At 25.0% G+C, this 25,462-nt stretch overlaps 1 protein-coding gene across 2 annotated transcripts in view; it reads right to left on the bottom strand.

Moving 5' to 3' along the window:
- Nucleotides 1–25,456, bottom strand: part of LOC114132440 (intermembrane lipid transfer protein VPS13B) — a 29,476-nt gene extending 4,020 nt beyond the window's left edge. For both annotated transcript variants that reach the window (XM_027997904.2, XM_027997906.2), the window contains exons 1-47: nucleotides 24,624–25,456; nucleotides 24,350–24,527; nucleotides 24,203–24,260; nucleotides 21,871–22,070; nucleotides 21,436–21,795; nucleotides 20,854–21,032; nucleotides 20,223–20,399; nucleotides 20,020–20,143; nucleotides 19,610–19,721; nucleotides 19,190–19,341; nucleotides 18,986–19,122; nucleotides 18,732–18,929; nucleotides 18,510–18,633; nucleotides 17,672–17,812; nucleotides 17,301–17,498; nucleotides 15,620–15,800; nucleotides 15,413–15,548; nucleotides 14,919–15,216; nucleotides 12,923–13,170; nucleotides 12,657–12,813; nucleotides 10,393–10,612; nucleotides 10,135–10,324; nucleotides 9,556–9,885; nucleotides 9,081–9,494; nucleotides 8,280–8,575; nucleotides 7,757–7,937; nucleotides 7,511–7,690; nucleotides 7,296–7,450; nucleotides 6,234–6,502; nucleotides 5,810–6,172; nucleotides 5,401–5,603; nucleotides 5,127–5,317; nucleotides 4,971–5,061; nucleotides 4,767–4,899; nucleotides 4,013–4,135; nucleotides 3,777–3,936; nucleotides 3,274–3,393; nucleotides 3,083–3,209; nucleotides 2,736–3,027; nucleotides 2,589–2,674; nucleotides 2,324–2,517; nucleotides 1,999–2,218; nucleotides 1,688–1,858; nucleotides 1,295–1,447; nucleotides 1,034–1,233; nucleotides 313–779; nucleotides 41–232 (exon numbers count right to left, since the gene is read on the bottom strand). In XM_027997904.2, coding sequence (XP_027853705.2) covers nucleotides 41–232; nucleotides 313–779; nucleotides 1,034–1,233; nucleotides 1,295–1,447; nucleotides 1,688–1,858; nucleotides 1,999–2,218; nucleotides 2,324–2,517; nucleotides 2,589–2,674; nucleotides 2,736–3,027; nucleotides 3,083–3,209; nucleotides 3,274–3,393; nucleotides 3,777–3,936; nucleotides 4,013–4,135; nucleotides 4,767–4,899; nucleotides 4,971–5,061; nucleotides 5,127–5,317; nucleotides 5,401–5,603; nucleotides 5,810–6,172; nucleotides 6,234–6,502; nucleotides 7,296–7,450; nucleotides 7,511–7,690; nucleotides 7,757–7,937; nucleotides 8,280–8,575; nucleotides 9,081–9,494; nucleotides 9,556–9,885; nucleotides 10,135–10,324; nucleotides 10,393–10,612; nucleotides 12,657–12,813; nucleotides 12,923–13,170; nucleotides 14,919–15,216; nucleotides 15,413–15,548; nucleotides 15,620–15,800; nucleotides 17,301–17,498; nucleotides 17,672–17,812; nucleotides 18,510–18,633; nucleotides 18,732–18,929; nucleotides 18,986–19,122; nucleotides 19,190–19,341; nucleotides 19,610–19,721; nucleotides 20,020–20,143; nucleotides 20,223–20,399; nucleotides 20,854–21,032; nucleotides 21,436–21,795; nucleotides 21,871–22,070; nucleotides 24,203–24,260; nucleotides 24,350–24,527; nucleotides 24,624–24,710 — 9,166 coding nt within the window. In that variant the 5' untranslated portion in view covers nucleotides 24,711–25,456. The remainder of the gene's footprint in view (nucleotides 1–40; nucleotides 233–312; nucleotides 780–1,033; nucleotides 1,234–1,294; nucleotides 1,448–1,687; nucleotides 1,859–1,998; nucleotides 2,219–2,323; nucleotides 2,518–2,588; nucleotides 2,675–2,735; nucleotides 3,028–3,082; nucleotides 3,210–3,273; nucleotides 3,394–3,776; nucleotides 3,937–4,012; nucleotides 4,136–4,766; nucleotides 4,900–4,970; nucleotides 5,062–5,126; nucleotides 5,318–5,400; nucleotides 5,604–5,809; nucleotides 6,173–6,233; nucleotides 6,503–7,295; nucleotides 7,451–7,510; nucleotides 7,691–7,756; nucleotides 7,938–8,279; nucleotides 8,576–9,080; nucleotides 9,495–9,555; nucleotides 9,886–10,134; nucleotides 10,325–10,392; nucleotides 10,613–12,656; nucleotides 12,814–12,922; nucleotides 13,171–14,918; nucleotides 15,217–15,412; nucleotides 15,549–15,619; nucleotides 15,801–17,300; nucleotides 17,499–17,671; nucleotides 17,813–18,509; nucleotides 18,634–18,731; nucleotides 18,930–18,985; nucleotides 19,123–19,189; nucleotides 19,342–19,609; nucleotides 19,722–20,019; nucleotides 20,144–20,222; nucleotides 20,400–20,853; nucleotides 21,033–21,435; nucleotides 21,796–21,870; nucleotides 22,071–24,202; nucleotides 24,261–24,349; nucleotides 24,528–24,623) is intronic.
- Nucleotides 25,457–25,462: the final 6 nt, after the last annotated feature.

Here is a 25,462-nt window from a genome sequence, read left to right as displayed (position 1 = left end):
AAACAAAATAGGTACAGTTAAATGCAATTTTTATTTTTACCTTTAAATTGGTCACTTTTAGCTAGTCTTAGCCTTACTTCATTAGCTGAAAATTCAAACTGTGCAGCTGGTTTGAAAATTACATCTAATGTAAATGCTCTTTTTGTTATTAAAACTTTTATATCATTCGTTTGACCAGGCACTGGTATTAATCGGCTTTCACAAACACTTAACTCTATGCTTGCAAACCAACCTAATAAATGAATAAATATATTAATTATATAATAATAATTATTATTATTATTTCATTTTATATTATATTTAATAACTTACCTTTAAAAGGTTTTTTATCAACTCCAATCAATACTTTAGGAATCTGCTTGCATGAAACTGAGTACGGAAATGATAAGTATGCATTTTTTTCAGAAGATATTCTATATGTCCAGTTCCAATCATTCGAAAATGGCATTGGCTCTTTAGATTTAGATTTAGATTTAGATTTCTTACAAAGGGCAAGAGTTAATGATACAGGACAATAATTGTAAAGAATAAATTGTGGATATGGTTGATTATATATTGTAAAAAAATATTGATTATCCAATTCTTGAAACGTGACACAAATTAATGGATTTGAATCACAGCTTGAAAATAAAACAGGCCATGGACGTTCCTCTTTCACAACTTCAGATAGTTTGATAGGACAACTTATGTTACCACTCGAGGTTAGTATTATATATTGTACCAATTCTTCATTGGATGATTCTTTCCCAATTAATGTCCACAAGGCTAATGGTTTACCCCTATAATGAATAAAAACATACATATTAATAGAGATTTGATAATTATAATCAAAATATTATATATTAATCATTATATGTATATAATCAAAATATATTTATATTATATATTATAATCCACAATAGTAAATTAAGATATATTGATACATCCTCAAACAATATATTTGATATTAAAACAAAAATATTATATTTATAGCAAACTAAAAATGTATTAAGTTATTACTTATTAGTATTAAATATAAAGTTTAAAAACTTACATATCATTTAAATTTTTAGGTAAATCAACAGAAACCTCTTCAACATTTTTTGGAATATCTAAGATACCAGAAGATGGTACAGCACAAATTGGTAATATTTTTAGATCAATTGAACTATGATTTGTAGCAATGTATAAACTTTGAATATGAATAACTCTCATGTTATTATGTTCCGAAGAGCAAACATTTAAATAACCAATCTAATTTAAATTTGAACATGTTATATTTTTGGATAAAAATAACCAATGTTAGTAAACTTACATGATTTTCACAGTTTATAACAATAGACGTATGGCCCTTTAAAGGAATTAATCCATTGACCGATGGCATGTAGAACGACTGACTGTTAGATAGTTGAAGGGGTTGTGATCGATGAGTGGTATTATCAATATTTAGATCAATATAAAATGTATTCTAAAAATGAATTAAGTTTAAAAAATTAATTATTAATACTTATAACATGAAAATGTAACAAAACATTATTCATTGAGTGAATTATAAATATAAATATAACTTATTTTAATAAATTAAATAGTTAGGTAAGATTATAAAATAAAAAGTATAATAATTTTGTGAATTTCTTTATAAAATTTAATTGTAAACATAATAAATTAATAAATCTATAAAAATATAAATTTCTTACAAAAATCTTACTTCAATAACAGGAGGTGCTACAACACAAAAGTTATCTATATTGCAAAGGACATCAGTTGAATTGCATAATGTTATGATTTGACTCGATGTATTGACTATTAATGCCCAAGGTTGTATAACAATTACACGACTTAAACCGCTACTGTGATCAAGATGTCCATAATGTTGAACCTATATTTTAGTAAATTTATAGTTGGTTAGTCGATTGATTTTTTTTTATTTAGTTAGGATGAAAATGTAAGAATAAACACATTATATTATAATTATTAATCAACAAGTTATTAATTGAGTATTTATGATATAAATTTTACTTTAACCGTAGTTTCAGTATCTGGCAATTCACATTGTTTCCATTTAATGTTTGAATATTGTTTACCAATAAATGGCCATTGAAGATCAGAATCCATTATAGTATATTTTCCATTAAGGAGATCTTCAATAGTAAAATAACTATTATTAAATAATTCAGGGATATCAATATTCATATAATATGTTATCGAAACTGGTGGAGAAGATGCTGAAGACTCTTCGCTAAAATTAATAAAATTTTCATTGTTATAAAAAAAATATATTTTTATCCCATTTAAATTTATAAAACATAATTACAAATAATATTATAAATAATATTTGACTAACTTTAACTTCATAGTTAAATTGTAAATATCTTTCATAGTGCCAGGCAAATCGATATGCTGTATCTCATTTAACGTCATGGCAGATTTAACTTCTATTATGGTATTACGTTCTAATTTATTATCAATTAATTCAAAGTTTATTAAAGTACTATACGGCAAGTATGAACGAACAACATACATTGGCATTAATAAAATCTAGAAATGTTAAAATGTAATGATAAATTATTTAATAACATGAAATAAAAGTTAATAAGTTTGCATCGTACCACCATGCGAGGTGTTTTATTAATATTTTCTATAATCAAACGGCACCAGATACTACGGTATTTCTTCATATTGTCTTTCATTGGAACTGTTAAACAATTATTGTTTTCATTAATTAACTTATAAGTTATTTTTAAGTAGACACATACTTTTTACAAGCCAAGAGTTTTGATTTCCGTTGACCAATTCAACAGCATGTAGTGGAATAGGTCCAGACCAAGGACCTTCATGATTAGGAGTGTGAAAACATAATTTTAAAGTCATTTTAAGTCCATTGTATAGCATTATTGATGGTGAATTATTTTCAGGAGCAACAGATAAAGTATGCAAAACTAAGTTTTGATGATCTTTTTGCTCTTCTACTTGTTTGATTTTGGTAAATCGAGCATCCAACAAATAATTTGTTTTATTTAAAATACTTAATTGGCTAGACACTATAACCTAATATAATACACAATTATAAATAAAAATATTTTTATGTTGCACTAGGACATACTTTTATGAGAGAGGGTGATATATTCGTAATTGACACTATTAAAATATGAGGTTCTCCTTTATGGTTTTTTAGTGTTAAAGATATCAAAGCTTCAGGTCGTAAATTTATTTCATTACTCCAAGACAAACTAAATATTCATAAAATATTAGTAAACATGTAAAAAATAATTGCTTTTGATCTTTAAGTATTACTTATCAGCACTTCCAACACTAAATCTTATATGAGGATTTTCACTAGGCACTCTCCATGTATATTGATAAGATTGTAAGCTATTGAGAGCGATAACTTCATTGGTGTTTGCTTGACCAAATCTACAGATCAAAATTATTATTTACTTGAATAGAAATTTAATAAGGTAACTTATAAGCAGTATTTTATGATACTACTTGATAAAAAGTTATTAGTTTAAATTTAATCTATAATTTTAAAATTTTATGACACTACTATACTCTGTTCAAAATAAAAAATGTAGTCAGCGGCGATCAGTTTTCGTTGGCGGTGTTCAGACATACCTTTTAATCTATCCTTAGCAAAGTCAACCATCTGTATGCTGACTGTATATAGTGACTATGTCATTACGCAGCAGTTGGCCGCCAACTTTGTTCCTTATTTTGAACAGTGTATATGTATATATGACAATCAAAATCTACTTGAAGAACATAAAATTATGTCTAAAAAAAAACTAGTAACTTACATTATTTCAAAATTGGTATCATTACAAATAATATATGGTGTGGTTATTAAATATGAGCTATTTTTCCATAGTTCTACTGCTGCCATCAAAGAATTAATCATACTTGGCCCAAATTGACATACAATAGCTCCAGTTTGAATGTTGTATTGAATATCTGGTTCTATTTTTATTAAAATTATATAAACAGCATATAGATTGCAAAAATTGCTCTTATAATGTTTTATAAAGGTATTTACGTGGTTTAGTTGAATGATGACTTGTAAATAAACAAAATGATTTTATTACAGGAATTTGTGTTAATGTTCCATAATTTAATAGTTCAACTCTTAAATGTGCTTGAGCTGATGTGTTCATTTCTCCTGATAAAAATAAAATTAAATAATTTATTTACACAATTAATAGTATACAAATAGTAAAGAATATGCTACTTTTTTCTAAATACTTATTACCTCTGCATGACAAAAAGCCTGTTAATTAGCTGCTTGGTCTGAAAAGTTTTTCAGACTTCAAACAATTAACAAATATTTATTAATATTATTATATTTGATTTTGTTGATTTATCTATCCTCCTAGTAAATATCAACTTTAATCTGCCTGCTAACCAACTAAGAAACTCTACTCTTTTGTTATACTTTTTCAGCCACTTACTATTTTTAAAATCTTTCTCTAGACTGTTTAATGTATCTTGCTAACAAGGCTCTAGCATTAACTTTCAATTTTTAAATAATCATGTCCAACTGTACAAGAAATATTATAATTTTTAAGAGATTTACTTGAATTTTGTTACTTTTTCAAGGGTAGAAATTTGTTTTCTATGTAAAAATAAAAATCAATGTTTGTAAAATTCTTTTTTTCCCATTATTTAAAAATATTTTGCTATGAAATATAAATATAGATTAGTCCTGTTAGTAATTAGTAAATTAATTGTTAGTTTTAATAAATCAATAAGTATCTATTTTTACTTTTAAATAATAATAGTTTAATAAATACCTTCTTGAATTTTGAAGCCGACATTTACTTGATCCAAAATAAAAATAACTAGTTTATGTTTTGGTGGATTGTCAGAAATGCAATTGTACCGAGGTAAATATGGTTTTTTTTTTACATCATATGAAATATTTATCTAATAAATGTTTTTAAGTATTAAAATTTAAAATAGTAAATTTTTAAATATATTTTAAGGACATTATTTACTTTAATTGATGATGCTGATAATGAAAATTGTAATTGTGGTACTAGGTTTGGTGAAAAATATGAATCAACTCTAAGACATCCAACTAAACTCCTGTAAATACATTACAAAAATTACTATAGTATACATGAATACAACAAACAAATGATTTATAGTACTTTATCTGTAGCGGGTAATGATTTGCACATGAATTATCCATAATTATACGCCACGTGTTAGAAACAGCTTGCAATGATTCTAGCCGCAATAACATTGGTTCATACTTGGGAAATATGAAAATAGTATGCTCTCTAAAACAATTCTGTATCTCATCATACCACTGTAAATGAAATTTAATGTCTATGTCCACCTATAAAATATTACAAGTTTAATTTGTATTCCTAAAATAGTATGAGTACAGAGTAGCTAATATTTATTTTAAACACTACATACATCCATAGGAACTGGCTGTATTTCAATTTTTGTCAATGTTCTAGGTTGAGGATATCGCCATGTAATTTTAGGAGGATTATTTAATGAATATTCCGAGAAAAAAATTTGATAAGGCAATGGCAAGTCAGAACTATTGGTTTCAAGAAATTGAAAAGCTCCAGCTCTAAGATCATCTTGATAAAACTGTTCATCAGTTTCAGAACCTTAAAAAAAATACTATGGTATTATAATTGTATATTGCAAATCTATTAGAGACTGAGAGAAAATTTATTTTTAAGTTAACTGTTTTTAAAATATCACAATAATAAAAGAAACCATTGATTTATATAATCAATAATTTTTACCTCAGTCCTCTCAGAATCTAAAAGTAACAAATTATTATAAATGGCAATTTTTATAATGGGCATACTTTGATTTTGGTTTTTTGTAGTATTTTTATTATATTCGATTAGATATTTATACTCATTCCATAATAGTTTTAATATATTGTAATTATCTGGAGATATGTGGAATGATATATAATCTGTTAATATTTTTAGTTGCTTTGTTGGTCTAAAATATTCAGGGACCCAAGGATCTGATGACAAAACAATTTCTAAAGTCATTGTCCATGGATGTAATATTAATTCATTTGTTTTATAATTTGAATAATCATGTCCAACTGATATTGTCACACTATTTAATGTTATATCACCATTCATCCGTTCAGATGGTTTTCTCCACACACAGTTTAATTTAGAAAGAATACTTTCAATACTGAGTACAATATTATCTAAAATATAAAAATGATTTTCCATTAAATTGATAACAACTAAAATTGTTCAACTACATACCATTATTTTCTGTAGATAACTGAAAAAATATTTGTTGAGTTGTTAAATTCATAACTATTGGTTTTGAGTACCAACAATATTCATTAACTGGTAATACTGGAATTTTAATTAAATTTTCATTAGTTATTTCACTAATTAGACTTGTGTTTGTAGCTGAATCAAGAATTGAATCGTCATATTTATGTAAATCAAATTCATTGGTCGAATAATGAGATACCACAGAATCAATTTTAAAAGACTGGTTTTGAATTTCAAGTTCATCTAGTAATCTAAAAATTATAAAATTATAAAATGATTAATGAGATAAGGAAAAATGATTTATTTATAGTAATAGTAGTAATATACAGTGGTACATATATTTTTAGAACACATATAGTTAACAAAAATACTATCACATGTCATACATCCCATTTTTTTTTTTTTTTTTGATATCTAAAAAAAATATTCTAAGCATTTATGTAATATAAGTTATTTACATCCAACCCCTTTAAGAGCACACACAGAAGTATTAATATTTACTTGATAAACTGTTAGTGTGCCACTGGTAATGTATTATAAATCTCTATACTTAATTGAATATATAACATCTTTAATAAAAATTTAATTTATTATACAGCTACAATTTTACTTACAAATCAAGACCTGATCATAAATTAAAAGCATTTACAATAATCTGTTTAATTTGTATTAAAATGAAGTATGTATAAACACATACATGATGTTTGTTTCTTAATAACACAAAACATACAAAATTTTCATTTAAAATAATTTTTTTTTTCATTTTTAATATTAGTGTGGATTAACCTATTATATCCAGGATTTTTCAATATTTTAATTTTGAAGCAACTTAAGAGCATTTTAAGACTTTTCTAGTAACATTATCTACAATTCACTTTAATATTTAAAATAGCACAGTAAAATGGAATATTTTTAACATACAATTTTGTATTGTTATACATTAATAAAATGAAGATATCACAGACAAATATGATATTCACTTAGTAATAAAATCAGAAAATATGATTTCTAAAATTTAATTACTCCATAAAATTATTAACTTACTTTGAATCAGATTGATAGTTATAATTATTAGTCTCTTCGTAAGGCAGAATACTCTTGAGTAACATTTTTTTCACAAGATTTAATAAATTATAACAGTGATCAATCTTTTGTTTATTTAATAATAATGAAATAGCTCTTCCTAAATTAAGTTCAACCTATAAAAATGTAAGTATTTATTATATGTATAAATTAATTAAAAGAAATATTTTGCATACTTTATATTGATCAACTGTAACAGGGTGAGATATTTTTAATGTAAAAAATGCTAAAGGAATTTCATCCATGGTATTGTATTTAGTTTTAAACAGTGGAATTGAGTAAATTTTTGAATCTGGTATTTCAATGTATGTTTCATTTTCTGGAGCTAATGAAATTATCAGATCAATAAATATTACCTAAAATAAAATATAAATATATTTAAAACAAATATTATATTATAATTAATTATTATTAATTCATACTTGACAAGAATCTGAAGTATTAGATAGTGAAAAAAATACATGAGGTTGATGAACAACAGCATAGAGCAGAGGTTCAGATACCTTGATATCATTTATTTTTTTGCAATTAAAAAAATTTATATTGATTTGATTTCCTGTGATGATTACATCAATTGGAATTTTATTCACAGCATTAGTATCCCTGAAAAATAATGTAAATTAATTATATTTTTTTAAGAATAATGTATGTTTAGAATATTTTTGAATAACAAACATTCATAATAATGCAATGCAAAGGTTTAATAAAATTTCCAAAATTTCCATACGACAGTTGATAAATTAAGACTAAAAGATAGCTATTTTGAAAATTCTTAAAATTTGATTACATAAAAAATTCGAATAATTATCTAATAGACTATTATTGAAAACATACATTTAAATTTATTGATTTGTCACAGAGATATTAGGGCGAAATGGGACTTTTAGAATTATATTGAGATTTACAATTGGACTTTTAAATATTAATTTTAAAATAAATACTTACTTCTTTATGAAGTGTGCAATATTTGAATGAGTATTTACTTTGTTTTCAACCAATGATATTGAACTATGTTCTTGATTAAAATATGTACCATTATCTTCAGTTGATTGAATACCACTATCATGAGTTAATGATTCTGTTGTAAATGTTGGTTGTATTTTTTCACCTTGTACAATAACATGTGTATAATTTGTTTTTAAATGGCTTAATATATATTCATTGCTTTGAGAAGCTAATATATTAAATAACAGAAGTTGCTCTACAGATAATGTAATGGATATTTCATTTAATGTATTCACCTACAAAAAAAAAAAAAAAATAGGTCAGCACATTTCAGTGGTGAATGTTTGTCCATTGTCCCTTCGGTCCTCAAACAGGATAGTGTAATTTTACTGTAGGTATTCGATTTGAATGCAATATGATTGCATTTGATAAAAAACAATTCTGAGCGGACGAGGGGATCTTTTTTATTTAATTTTATTTGTTTCTAAGATGATAAACAAAGCCATAATTATTTTATACTCCACATAATCGTGTAGTTGTACATTTTTTTTCCTTTAACCACTTTTATTTAGAGTATCATTTCGAAAATCGAAAAATGACCTTTCTAAAGTATCAGATCAAGAACATTACCTTTCAGAAAATATTCTACACTTGTACTTTTGAGAAGGGAGGTTAGGTTAGCAGGGAGAAAAAGTGTTTACAGAATAAAAAAGAAATAAACATTATTGTAAAATCAATACATTCCTTGCTCCGCTTAGAATTAAAAATAAATTGAATAAAGTTTAAATTTAATATACTAACTTCCATCCAACTTCCGCACACTAATGTGTTTTCTGGTTCAAATATAATTGCAGGTGCAAAAACTGAATGAAAAGACACTTTATTAAACAAAGTTGAAGTATTTATTTCATCCAAATTTGAATTTCCCATAGCCCTAGGTCTTTTTCCTTCATTCCATAATAATGCAGCATTTGGTTGATGATCAGTATCCAATGTGGATAATACTTGATAACATTCTAAAACTTGTTTGAGGTCAATCCAAAATCCAGTTTTTATTGAAAATCCATTTATAACAATTTGATATTGTCGATCTTCAACTATTGATCCTGGAATAGTTAATAACCCTCTTTTTTCAGCTTCGACATATAAATCCTTTCTGAGTGGAGTTCGTGCAATTGGATTTTCGGGATTTTGATTTATTTTTATTGAATTTACCTAAAATATGAAAATAAATTACATCCAACGCCTAATTTTATTTAATTAAAATGTATATTACTTGAATTATAACAGTATCTTGATGATGGTCTTTTTTATTTTGTACAGAAATTGGAATGAAAATTCTTAATAATGCAATATCCAAATAAAATAATGGTAATGTTAAACCTATCAATTCTTTACCTGATTCTAATTTGTTATGAGAGTTTGATAAAGGGTTTAATATATATTTTGAATTAATAAATATATCTAAAAGAGGGTCAATTATTGATAAGAATTGGTGGAGATTTAAAGGAGATATAACAATATCAATTGGTTGCACTTTGATTACAATTTCCATAATGTACTCATCCATAAGTTGTTGATTTAGTTTTAGCATTTCATCACTGACCTAATAACAAATAATAATATTAATAATTATGAATTATGAATTCTTAAATTAATAATGAGCTTTATTCAAACAAAGTTTGATTTTCAATTCATTAGGAACTGACAATTTACAAATAACACATTTATGCATAAATACGTAAATTAATGAGTATGGTCTAATAAAATTTTGAAAACTTTATCAGCAATTGAGAATTATAAGCATTTCTAATATTTATATTATATTATAAACTAAAAAATAAAAATGATTTACCATATGTAAGGATGTCATATCCTTATTTGACTTAGGTCCTTGAAAAGAACTTTTAATAGCTCGAGTTAATGTAAAATTTAAAAAGCCATCAGTTTTTGATGATTTCTCTGAGCTGCTATTTAATGGATCATAACCTTTCAATATAAGCCCTAAATATGGCCCATGTTTCCATTGTTCTTCTTTCATGTTTCTAAGACAATTAGTTGAATACATGATGTTTTGTTCAACAAAATAGTAAAATATTTATTAATTAATTACTTTGTGAAATGTTGAATAGAAGCAGATGATATCTTTAATTTTAATTTTTGGTATGATAGCCCAAAGTCTAAAGAACTTATAACGTCTTCTAAGTCTAATACCAGCTTAACATTTTCTGATGAACTGTGTTCTGGATTATTTTTTATGATCAATGAAAACTTGGCTAACGTCCATTGAAACCAACCAGATAATTTTAGAGTATCTTCAGTTTTCTTCAAATCTTAAATTACAAATTATATGTTTTATTAAATAAATAATTACATTGTTATTTATCCTTGAGAAATGAGTTACATTTATACATAGCTTAAACTTCTAAAAAAAAGAAAAGATTTAATACTGATGATAGAATCTTTTTTTTTTATTTGTTGTATAATATTCAGTATCACAATAGAGGTAAAGTATGTTTTAAAAATTAAAAATTGTTGTATATCAACATCAATAGTTTAAAAATTTATTATTTTTGAAATTATTTTCCACTCATAGATTATGTTCCTATGCACACACACACACACACACACACACACATACATATAAAAGCTATTTTTTTTGTTTTTATTATTAATTATACTATAAGTTATTATATTTCTAGTTATAATTGTATACTTTACAAAATTATTGAATACCTGTAAGTTATAAAATTTATTTTATTTACCTATTTATACTAATATAAAATTATAAATTTAAAGTTATAGTTAGTTGAAAAGTTAGTATGTATTTCATAGACTAATGGACTATTTTAAATAAGCTATATCAATAAGTTCCTTGAGACTTTGAGTATGTTTTTAGCTTCTTTTTCAATCCGTATAGTGGTGGTTTTTAGATATAGCATACTGTACTTGTCATAATACTCTAGTCGTGGGAATCCTGCTTTATAATGTTACTCAAGTATGCTCAGCGGGGCCCATTATTCAGTTATTGGGATAAATAAAAATAAATAGATGTCTAAATTATTTACGTAAGTGTTAATTTTTTTAACTAACAAAAAACACATTTTTAACCAGACCAGTAAGGGATCTAAATCTGATTGAAGTGGTAAAGAAATTTGATTCATGTTGTTTAATTTACGAATTATAACATTTATTTTTATCCATAGGAAACCCTATAAATACATAGTTATGTATATAGATACATACTTCATATAAGAACTTACAAATAATTCATTTATAGGTCCGTGAAGAAACTTTATGTTCTACATGCATTTATAATCCTATTAATTCAATTTTTAACATTTTATGGGGATTCATTAAATGATTTCTTATAATTAAAGGATGGATGTTCATGAATTTGCATATTTTTTTCCTTTAATGATACAAGTAGCAAATTAAGATAGAAATTTATTTAGTGACCCATGAAATAAGAAAGCAAAATTGTTTTGTAGCATTTACATATATTTGCATATTTGGTTGACATTTAACATTGAATTATTGTCTATTTCAATTACTATTTTAGAAATTTAATGTTTATCGATAATTGTAATCAATTGGAAGTACCTAATGGGGAATGCCTAATACAGCGTTTCCCAATTTATTTTTTCTATAGAGCCCTAATTGATTATACTTTTCCTAGCAGAACCCTAATTTTATAACAGAAAATGATTGCCTTGTAGTATTTATATTTTTATAATTGATTCAAAGAGTAAGAAAAAATATAAATGAAAAACAATTATTTAATGCATTAAAAAACATTTACCGTACAAAGAAATACAATGTAACTAAGTACCTGTTTTTATCAATTTAATGAGATGAATGAAATTTGTGTGCATCTAGCTATTTTAACTCATAAGTCAACGCGTGAACCTAACTTAACAGTGCCGCCGTTGATTGTGATTCATTTCTACAAAAGTTCTGTTTAATTTTTGGATAGAACGCAGAACCCTTGTGGCTCTTTTATGGAACCCCAGGGTTCTGCGGACCACCATTTAGGAAACACTGGCCTAATAGGTAAATAAGAGTACTTTGAATTACCTAAATCAACAATACAAGAAGACCAATACAAATACATCAATTTTTATTTATATTATTCACCCATTTTATTTTTATTTTTAGTTTGTAACAGTTTTAATAAATATTATCTACTATTTTATTGCAGTTTTGATGTTTTTATGCATATTTTAAAATTTTATAAAGCATATATTAAAGTTTTTTGGAGCATATAGACATCAGCTCTTTACTTATAATTAACAACCATATCATTCTCCACCATAATAAAAAATTAAATTCCTAAATACACAACTACTATTGTTATTTATGAATAATAGATTTTACCAAATTGACATGTTTTGTAATTTACGGGTTCATCTTCAGGAATAGATGACATCTCATGGGCTACTGATCGATTAAAAAATGTTCCATATTCAATATTTGAAAATAAAACACTGCACACTTCAATTTGTTTTTTCAATAAATTGGCAACAAGACGTACCTAAAATTAAAATTAAAATAAAACATTTATACAATAGACATATTTATAAATGTAATAACTATGAAGTATAAATTATTATCTTATACTTTTGTTTATTGATAATACTCACTTGTTGTTCTGATATGCATATAGAAATTGGATCAGAATCACAATGAATACAAGCAGCTACACTTTTCAATGTTTGAGTATTATTGATATGAAATTGAGTTGTAATAGCTAATGTACATTGAGCACTAAATGGATAAAGAAGTTGTATTTTGTGTGTATATGATCTTAGATATGCGCTATCGTAAGTACTATGAACTGTATAGCATTCCAATTTACAAAAATTAAGTTGCCATGGAAAATATATACCATCTAGAAAAATGTTTTTTGTTTTTTGTAATTAAAAATGATGATACTTAAGAATTTGGAATAACATTATTTAAGTACAAGAGTAAAATAAGTATTAAAAACGTTTAAAATTAATATACTTTACCATAGTTTAAATATTAAATAATTGTAAATTCACATATAGTGTGTCCCAAAAGTCCCGTATCACCCTTAATATCTCCATGTAAAATCACTATATTTAAACGCGGTTTTTTTTACAGTATTAAGTATGAAAATTCTGATTGAATGGCATAAAATTCAATTTTTTTTTTTTTTTAATTCAAAAATTTTCAAAAAATTTTTTTACACATTTAAGAATTTAAAATTTTTAAGATAGCCATTTTGTTGAACATATTTTTTAAAACAGTTCAAAAAAAAAAATACTAAAATTAAATAAAAATTGACCAAGTTAGAGCAAGTTATGTTTTTGAATAATTGGTAAAAAATTCAATTATTGTTTCACATTTCAATAATGAAATATCTAATTTCAACACACGACAATACTTTTGCATTCCTAATTAAAGTTTTGATTTGAATAGAAATAAAAATAGCCGTGTTATATCGTTTGCTGAACAGTGAAACTGGTTACCTATTTTTAAGTATTTTAATTATCATGAAGTGAACCTAAAGTTACGGTATTGGACATAATCTTACAGTTATAATTCATAAAGTCATAGACAAGCTGCTTATAGTTATGGAATTGAGTATCCTGATCGTAAAAAACCATCGTACAATGTTATCAACAGATTAATGTCTCGATTTTTGGAAACAGGTAAAATTGCATTATTCTCAAATTTATAATAAAGTTGCAAATTTTGGTATTTGGATACGTCCGAACCATTTCAGACGAGTTAGTCTAATAAGCGACTGAACCTTATATCCATAAGTCTTATAAGTGACGTGGTGTCCACTGTACATATTTCTAAGAAATTAATTTTTTCCTACAATAAGCTAAATATCACGTAGATATTAGGTAGTGAGTGTTAAGCTGTATACCTATTATTGAATTATTTTATTGATTTCATAATTTTTTTAATAACTTAATTTTAACTCTTAGGTAATGTCAATGAACGAAATAGGTCAGGTAGATCTCAAAGTGTTACAAACGTAGATAATATCATCAAGTATCAACATTCTTGGAAGTGTAGCTGTAGCTCCAAAATTATCCAATACCGTAACTTTAGGTTCACTTCATGATAATTAAAATACTTAAAAATAGGTAACCAGTTTCACTGTTCAGCAAACGATATAACACGGCTATTTTTATTTCTATTCAAGTCAAAACTTTAATTAGGAATGCAAAAGTATTGTCGTGTGTTGAAATTAGATATTTCATTATTGAAATGTGAAACAATAATTGAATTTTTTACCAATTATTCAAAAACATAACTTGCTCTAACTTGGTCAATTTTTATTTAATTTTAGTATTTTTTTTTTTTGAACTGTTTTAAAAAATATGTTCAACAAAATGGCTATCTTAAAAATTTTAAATTCTTAAATGCGTAAAAAAATTTTTTGAAAATTTTTGAATTAAAAAAAAAAAAAAATGAATTTTATGCCATTCAATCAGAATTTTCATACTTAATACTGTAAAAAAAACCGCGTTTAAATATAGTGATTTTACATGGAGATATAAGGGTGATACGGGACTTTTGGGACATACTGTATATTTAAAGTTAAAGATAAATCTATATCAATAGTAAACTAAATCAACTTAAATTTGAAAATCTTACCCAGAGACCATAATGTGTTAGGAAAACGCACTGGAGTTGTATTTAAATACTGTTCCATTTGATTTTTTGGGACAACACATTTTAAGGAAATGTTAGATATTTTCAAAACAAGTAATCCATCTTCATTAATAGTTGACAGTTCTAGTAATTCTTTCAAGTCTAAATTTTTACAGCTTTGAGATTTTTTTAACATTGATAATGATTTGCTAGGAAAATATAATGCAATTCTTGATGTATCAACAAAAACCATTGATGATTTCCATTTGTTGAATAAACGTACAATTTTTTTTTCTTTAGACTATAAATTAATAAAAAATTTATGAACAATTTTACATTTTAAAATATAGAAGTTTCATTGAATTAACTTTTTAATACAATTTATATTGATTTTGATTATTAATTATTGTTTTCATAACATAAATTTTTTAATAATACTAATAATAACATAATTTAAATAGCACTTAAATTGTTTTAACTAATAACTAATAAATTACTTCATTTTTCAAATGCATATAATTAGCTGAGTGAAATGAAATATTATCTGAAACACTACTATGAATAGATGGTTTAGGACACTTTTTTTTTGGATCACTGCTAATGCTAGTTTCTGAAATTTTTCGACTAGGAGCACTGCAAAAATAAAATGTTAATATTAAAAATATAAATAGATATATTATAAACTGTATAAATAGAAATATTACCTAAAAAATGCTAAATCAGATGTAGAAGATTTTTTCTTTATTTCTTTTTGTTTATTTACTTTTGGTAGATAAACTAACCATTCAAATAACATTGGGTCTAAATTCATATCCAACTGTCCAATTTTTAAGTATATTAAAGGTGTTTCATTGACATCTATATCAGATGGAAATTGAAGAATTACTGTAACACATAAAAATAATTCTTAGATTATTATCATACATTTTTTTTACTGAATACATTAAAAATGGTAATTTATGCAGGTCTTACATATTTTAATTGTGCATAATTCTCTAAAAATACAATTAGTCAATTAAAATGTATAATAAATAATTTTAAAATAGGTGGACAAGTAAGTACCACTGTACTGTACAGTAAGAATCGAGTGACTCACTGTAGGTAATAGATATGTTAATATTCAGTGATACAAAATTGTACATGAAAACAATTCTGAGAGTAAACAGTCTATTAGCCTATATTACTAAGTTCATATGTCACATATGTCTATAAAAAGCATTGAAATTATTATATTTCATTATTATTATAATAATACATATTTATACCAGATCCTATATTATTGTTATTCAATTTTGAATCAATATCAGCTTACCATAGAATAGTCTGAATAAATTCATGGTATAAGTAGGTAATTACTTAAAATTAATCAAAATATTTTGAAAATGTCATCTATTCGATATTATACGTAAAAGTTTTAAGTCCCCATGAATAATGTTTTTAGATTATAGTGAAATTTCTTAATACCAGACACTTTAAATTGTGAAAATTATATACACTGTTTAGAAGGGAGGAAGAAACTTGAATTAAAATGTATTAACATAAAAGTATATGAAAAAAATAATTTCATTTTATGTACAGTAAAACTTCCATGTAACGGTCACCAAAGGGACCAGAAATAATGAACACTGTTTAGAAGTAACTGTCCTACAGAAATGACTGTTAATAAAAGTGCAATACTTCCAGATAATCGCTGTATAAAGTGCATAAAAAAAAACTTAATACATACACAATAATATGCACATGCTAAAAAATGTATTAATGACAAAGGTTATTTACTTATATGTATGTATAAACAATTTAAAATGTAAAAGTTGTGTATATTATAAACATATTAAAATTAAAAATTATTAGCTTGTTTTATATTTTTATTGTCTGAACATTTTTTTTTTATTTTTGCAAAATTAGTAAAAACATTAGTTAAACATTTAGTAAAAAATTCAAGTATCTACAGTTCTTTGTTTCTAAGTTATACCAAAAAAACAATAATAATTTTATTGTAAACTGGTCTTATATAAAAATTCCTGTTTTTTTTCCTTTATTTGTTTGTCAGTTATTCATAATTATTTACTTTAAATTTTGAATTACTCTAGTAAATAAAAATTAAATTAAATTTGTTACTGGAAATCACCCTCAAAGTTGAAAATCAAATCATTTCTTTAAATACCTACTTATTGTATATACACAGAAAAAACACATGATTGTTAAATCAATATTATATTATTTATCACTTCACTCAAAATCTAAAATACATCAAATATCTTAGCTTAAATAATAATTTATACCACTATAATGTGTATCTTTCAAGGTAATGTTGTTTAAGGTTAGACTTAGTGGTTATTTTATTTATTTTTTCACACACACAAATTGATAAATAAATTAACTTACCATGAAGAAATGGTACAGAGTGTTTGATAAATTCTGGTGTTGAGAATATAACAGCACTTGAAATATTATCATTTATTGAACTGTGTGTTGTCATTTTAGCGTTGATATTATTCAATATAATTTTTGTACAAGTTACTTGGTCTTCTGTTTTATAGTATATTTTAACTCCTTCCAAATTAAATTTTAATAAAACTGTACCTAAATATAATTATAAAATTGTAGTAATAATAATTGAGAATAATATTATCATATGATATATGATTTATACATATTAATACTATTGAAAATGTCCATGTATTTAAACATTAGATTATAATTAGTTATTGGAAATGTACTTTTATATTTAAAACATAAATAAACTTATGTATTACCTGGTGTATCATCTAATAATGATGATCTAAAAATAAAATTATTAACATGCAATAGTCGTCGATGATTTGACATAATTATTGAATGAATTATATAATACATCAATAAATAATTTTCTTTTGATGTTGAAAAGCTAATCATATCTAAAAGTAAAAAAATATAAAAATATAAGTACAAACAAATATTCTACATATGTGTAATTAACAGGGCTCGTAAGTAAATGTTCTAAAAAATGCTTAAATAAACATACACTTATGCCTTAAAAATGTCAAGAATATGCATTTATATGCACTAAAAATCTAAAACTGCAGATTAAAAAGAGGAGACATCATAAGTAATATTTGAATATTATTTATCGATATTGATGTATTTAACGACATAGTGCAGTGTTCACACATGTTATACCAGTGACTAAAATAGTCGAGAATAAACCATTACAAAAGTATTATGAAAATAAGATTATTTCATATAATATGTTTTCTACTAATTACTCTTCTGAGCATGATACACTGATTAATAAAATGAATTAATGACTACTATATTATTTTTAATAATTTTACATTGTGACAGATCCCATATTATATTTTATATAGCGCAGAAATATAAATTATTGTATTTTTTATCATATTTAAGACAAAAATATACTAATTACATCTAGAATAGAAAAACACATAAATATGTAAAAATATGCAAAATAAAAATTCACATATTTAATTATGGTACCTCAACAAGGATTTTTATGCCATCTAGGATGATTAAATACGAGTTAAAAAGATTGATATGCAAATGTATGAACTTACGAGCCTTGGTAATCATTATAAAAATTAAATAATAATTTACCTATGTCTAATATGCAATCTGAATTTGAATCAATATCTATTGTAGTATTAAATCCTATATTATTAATTATTAACAATTTCTGAGTTGAATTAGGAAGCACAAGATTTGCTACTAAATCTTTCACCTTGAATTTCAATAAATAATAATAACAATTTAAATTAATTATCAGTTTAATTAATGTCCATATTATCTAATCTTAAAATAGTTTCAAATAATACCCACCCTAAAAAAAGTCCTAGTTTTCAATTGAACTTTTTTTTCTTCAGCAATATTTTGAATTATATTTTGTGGGAACGTTGACCATTTAGATTTTTTTTTAGGTGTCACAATTCGACCATCCAGAACTTTCAATTCAAAAAGAGTAGCTGGTGGATTTTCAAATACAGAATCAAATTGTTTTGAACAGATTTTTTGATTTTTCTGTTGGTATATTAAATACATTAAAAAACTTTCATTCTATTTAAATTAAATTTTACCTTGTGTTTTTGAGATGAAGTAGAAATTGGCACATGACAAGCAGGGAATATTTTAATCATAGGATTAAAAACTGTAAACTGATATACCATTACTTGAACATAGGAATTAATCAATGCATTGTACTTTTCGTCTGTATCTAAAAAAGAAATTATTAATACTTATAATAAAAAATATTAACATAGTTATTATAAAATCAATATTACCCAAACGTGAAGGTTGTGGAGGAGCAGTAAATACAAATAAATCATGACCAAGTATTAGTTTATATATGAATTCAGCTCGATGAATTAGGCCTGATGATATGTTTAAACTACTAGGCCCCGCAACAAATCGCAATAAGCATTTTTCTTCAGATCTTTAATTTGTATAAATATTAATTATTGTTAAAAATGATTTGTAATTAATAAGTATAGCTATGTTTAATTAAATTTAAAATGAATATATTTTTAATGATACATAGTAAAAGAGTTTAAAAAATCAAATAAAAACTAATAAAAGTCTGAATAATATACTTAAAGCCACAATAAGTATTATTATTTAAATTGAAAAATAATTAAAAACTTTAAAGAACTAAAGTAATAATTTTCTCAATAGTTGTCAAGTATACATTTATTCATACTTACATAAAAATAGTATTTTCACTATCATCATTAAAATTATGCTGGTGTGTATTAGGTATTTGAGTGAATAAATAGTCAATTGCAAATGCAGTTGTCTTTTCTAAGAGGATTGTTTCTAGAAATAACACCAGTTTAAAAGTAAGTAGAGTAGAGTAATAGTTGTTAAATTAGAGCATTAAAAATAAGAAAAACACAAACAAATCAAATTTAATGCACATAAAAAAAAAAATAAAACACTAAAATTTTAAAATGCTTAAAATATGCAAATGAAATTATAAATATTATCTAAAAAATCTTGTTTAACAAAACAAATGTAAAGTTTATTCTGATACTTCTACTAATATTCTATAATAAATAAATAATGGTATGAAATCTAAGCTTAGCTAATATGTTGTAAAAAAATTATATCTTACCACTAAATGCACTCAAATGATCATCAAACGAAAATATATTATCATTAAAAGGATTAATATTATCTTGAAATAATGATTTTGATAAATATGAATTTTGTATCAAGCCTGATGAAAAATAATTATTCTGAAACAAACAAATTATGCTGATAATGAAAAATATTATTAATATAATACCAATAGTATGACTTTGTCTTTAAACGAACCGTATAACAATCTTGAGCACCACAAGTACAATCTCCCAGAGAATCTATGCTAGCTTTACTAATACCAAACTGGACATTTATCCAATCTGGAGGATTAGACACCATTTCCAGTAAAGTGCCATTAAAAGTAATTTGTAATAATGGTCTATAGTCATTTAATTTCTTATTTGATTTTATCTAGAAGCACATAATACGGTATAATTTAAATCAATAATATACATTTAAATAAATATTATTAAACTTTTATTATTTTACCTACAATTAACTTTACTTAAAAAAATAAAGGAAACTATAGATAAATAATTTTATAAAGCCAAACTATACATAGAAATGTTATTATTTCATTTTATTTTCCTTATTCCAGTATGTTCTGATATAAAATTTTTAATCATTGATAGATTGTTGCATTAAATAAAAAAAAATGATAATTCTAAGTAAAATGTAATTAAAATAAAAAAATCTATGGAAACACCATCTGGATAATATTTTAGATATTTTAATAATTAATAAGTAAAAATATATAATTGTATACATTTTTTTTTTTTTTATATAAATTATAAAATAATATACTTTAATAAGAGTAAATCCATAAGTCAGTTTATTAAAAAAGAATATAATTATAATCACTTACTTTAAGAACAAATAAAAGGGTATCAATGTATATTCCAGTATTTAATGTATGACTACCACTAATAGCTGCTTCTGGACTAGGATAAATATCATTTACTTCGGTAGTTAAATTAACACTTGGCATCCAATTCCACATCCAATCAACCCATCCTTCATTATTGGCTATATTTGGTTCTGAAACTAAATATAAAAATTAAAAAATTTAATGAATAAACCTTCAATTTAGGTTTTCAAAACCTCAAATTAAGTTAATTTATTTTCATTTGTTCTTATAGCATAAAAATATCTTAAATAAAAAAACACAGTTGAGAAAGTACAGGAAACAATAGTCACATTCATAAAATAGTAGATAGTTTTGGTATTCACAAATTACATATTATATAATATACTCCAGCCCATAAAAGAATGTACTTATACATTCGTAAGATTCGTTCATTTCACGCATGCCTCACTAATTTTACATACCAGTAATGTTAGCGCAAAAATATAGATATGTATGAATAAGTTAGCAGGATAAAAGGCAAAATGTAAGAGTGTGATAAAAATGTCATTTATTAAAATATTAAAATATGAATTGATTTACTTGAACTACAGCTGCTAGGACTTCTGTTATAATTTTCATCATCAATACAGTTATTTGTTTCTGGAGTATCAGTTGGATTTAATTCTAATATCAAAGTTAACAACCTTAAAAACATTGGTAATTGTGGTTCAGTAAGAATAAAAGCAATCTTTGAACAAAACATATCCATTTGGGTTATATAAGGTCGAGCAGAATGAGGAGAACGAAACATACGACATAATCGTATAGATAATGAACATTTATATAATAATGGTTCTAAGTAAGTTTCTATGCATCCTGAAGCATTTCTTTTATCTAAGCAAATAGTCACATCTGACAGTTTAATAATTTTTCTTAATGTCAATTGAGATGGTGTTAATTCTGAAAAAAATTATATAAAATATATTTATAACTAGTTATATTACAGAAAACTATAATTACACTCGTTAAACTTACCGATAATATCAGGTACCCAATTTGAATTACACGAATCTAGTGTAATTGACTTTATATTCATAGAAAGTACTATATCATCTTCAATATATTTTAATATAACATTATTACATGTTACAGATAGATTTCCAACAATTTTGTTGATTAAACTCTGAACATATGATGGAGGTGGTAATTCATTATAATCAGTATTTGCTCTATCGCTATATAATAATTAACAATGAGTAAAAAATTTTTTCTCATACACCTATGATATAATTAGTGACATGTTGACATGTTCAGTAGGGGAGGATAGTGGTTATATCCTCCTAATTAATTATTTTTTGCAGACTTTCAGAAAATTACTTGATTGATAGTAGAACTGTTATAAAGTCATTACTTTTGATAACTCAATATACACGTATGTATACATTTATAAACTATTTTTGTCTTTGAATCACCATAATTCATTTAAACGTATTATCAATTTTAATATAATATATCTCCCCTCCCATTGAAAATTCCTGGGCACACCACTGAATATAATAATTATACAACTAAGAACAAAACATTTAAAATATAAATAAGAAAAGTGATAATTCTTTAAGATTTGCAAGAAAAATATTATTAAACTAAAATTAAATGTTTTACTATAAATATGCCAGGTTGAGGTACTCAGTGGCATGTTTAGGGGGACATGGGGGGCAATAAATGTAACTGGAAGGTTTTATTATTAAACTGATTTAAACAGTTGTGAAAAAAAAATGTGTACCCAGGGCAGCAAAATCCTAAATACGCCTCTGGTCGTACTTAGAGTCTAAAAGCTATTAGGCAATTAGGTACTAAAGAAGAACCCCTCTTTGGTATTTTAGAAAAAAAATCACTATTATCATTTAATGAATGATAGCTAATAGTCCATTGAATTGTTACATTTTTTATGCAACCCGGCAATAGAGTTATAACAAAGTAGAGGAGTTAAATCAGTAACAATATATATTTTTACGATTAGATAATTTGAAATAATTTACATTTCCAATTTAATCATTAAAATAATAAACCTACTAAATTTTGCTTACTGGTTATGTAATTTAAAATGAATCCAAAATAAATAATAAGAAACTTTTTATAAATATTTTTAAAAAATAAATAAACCTAAAATGGAGTTTAATATTTTTAATTTTTATAGTATTATAAAATTGGTGAATCAATAATTAATTACCACATTAAAAATATATACATATATACAATGTGTCCCGGGGCGAAGTGACCGGCCGCCGTCATATGAAAGTATACCTAAAATTACGAAGAAATAACCTTTAAAGTGGGGGTCTAACTCTTTTTTTTTTTAAGTTATGGGCAATTTAAGTTTTTTTAAACCAAACAAAAACTACCACGGATTTTCTTATGTTTCTCCGAAACTTTTCAACATTTTACGAAATTTTTTTTTTGTTTTAAAGCTATTTAATTGTCCTTTCAACCAACATACGCAATTAAACCAAACTTATGTAAATTATTATTATTAAATTGAAAAAATTAAATTTTTTTATCAAAAGTTGTAATTTTTAAAAATAAATCTCGTATTACTCAAAATAATTCAATATTTAGTATGGGTTATTTTGGTTGTGTATTATTCTACAGAATAATACCTTGAATACCTTATAAGTTTGGTTTTCATATCTTTCATAATCGCAGAGTTATACGCAGCTAAACATTACAGGTCTTTTGTGATTTTAATTATTGACAATTTATAATTTTTCTAAACATCAAGTCTAACTTAGGCATAAACTCATTAGAGGTGATATAAATAATGTAAGAAGTCAATTTTTTTTAAAAATAAAATGAAAATAAAGTAGTTTAATAATAATAATAATTAAATAACAAGGAAATAAATGTTATGTTTATTTGATTAATTAATAAGATTTTCAAAGTGTTCCCCACCTGACTGCAAACAATCTTGAGCTCTAAATGAAACACTTTGTGTAGTTATGGATTGGGCTGTTTCATTGAGTGTTAGGTTAGTAGTTAAGTGCAATAATAATATACAATATAATAATAACAACTTAATAATTTACATAAGTTTGGTTTAATTGCGTGTTGGTTGAAAGGACAATTAAATAGCTTTAAAACAAAAAAAAAATTATGTTAAAATGTTGAAAAGTTTCGGAGAAACACAAAAAAATCCGTGGTAGTTTTTGTTTGGTTTAAAAAAACTTAAATTGCCCATAACTCAAAAAAAAAAAAGAATTAGACCCCCACTTTAAAGGTTATTTCTTCGTAATTTTAGGTATACTTTCATATGACAGCGGCCGGTCACTTCGCTCCGGGACACATTGTATATACATGAAAATCAACTTGCCTTTTATCATTATTTTTGGCTTTTCTCTGTTGAGGAGTCTTTAATTTTAAAACACATTCTGAAAAATTCATAAAATGTTATATTTGAAAAATAATAACCAAACAACAAAACCCAATTAAAGCCAAGTAGCTCAAAACTAATTTTTACCTATTGTATCAATAGTTATCTTAACTGCTTCTGATCCTAGCTTTGTCCATGGAACTCTAATTAACAGTTGATTTATATGACCACTTAATACAATAAAAGGTAAATTTAACTCATTCTCCAAAACGTCTAAGTCTAATTCCAAGTTTTGAAATAAGCCTTCTCCATCCCATAATGATACCTAAAAATTATATTAAATATTAATCATTTTTAAAATGTTCAGACAATTATTATTAATATTGATAGTTTAATATAAGTAAAAAGTAATATTATATACTTGAGCATCTTGACGTCTTAAGTTCTTTACATATTTTTCAACATAACTTAGTATAATTGATGTAATATATGATTCAATTCTAAACATTTTATGTATCTTGTAATGAAATAAAGCAAAACTAATCCAATTAAAAATTCATTTTCTACGTGTCTACCGATTACTTCTTCATCTAATATCTTTAGCTATAGCAGCCTATGCTGAATAATATGCTGATGTTTTATAATCTGTATAACACACATGTCACATATTACAAAATTGAAAATATACAAAATAATAATATTATTCATTTAACAGATATCTTATCAGTGGTTGCCGAATATAATATTATCATCATAAAGATAAGAGATCTCCACTGAGATAGATAAGAATATTCGCGATTGAAAGGAAATATAGGTAGTGCACTAGTCGATACTGTGGTGATAGTGGCTTTTGTTGGCACACTATCAGCCAGACAAATTATGAGCTTAGAGCGAAACTCGAAGTCGGAGACAAGGTAACCACTACAAATAACAACAAGCTTGACGGGACAAAACTTTTTATTTGGTAGGGAAACAGACACGAGAGTAAAGTTATTTTACAATAAAATAAATACACGGTTTAACGGGTATAGTGGTCGCGGAGACAATGTACGCGCGTTGTAGCTTCGGCGGTGTCGTGAAAAAACGGACCAAGTCGCGTGACGGAACGGAAGTTAGTCGTGCTGAGACTTCGGGACTTCACAGTTCGGAGGTCGACAAAAGAGAGCGAAAAAGGGAACCGCGAATCGAGCGTAACGGTCGTAACGAACCGAGAAAAGCGGATCGGTCGCTCGCGCAGGCTGGCGGGGGGTAGCGCGAGAT

The sequence above is a fragment of the Aphis gossypii genome, chromosome 1 (assembly GCF_020184175.1).
Source record: "Aphis gossypii isolate Hap1 chromosome 1, ASM2018417v2, whole genome shotgun sequence".
Classification (NCBI taxonomy): Eukaryota; Metazoa; Arthropoda; class Insecta; order Hemiptera; family Aphididae; genus Aphis; species Aphis gossypii.
Note: the sequence above shows the minus strand (reverse complement) of the source record. Positions and strands in the feature narration are given on the sequence as shown.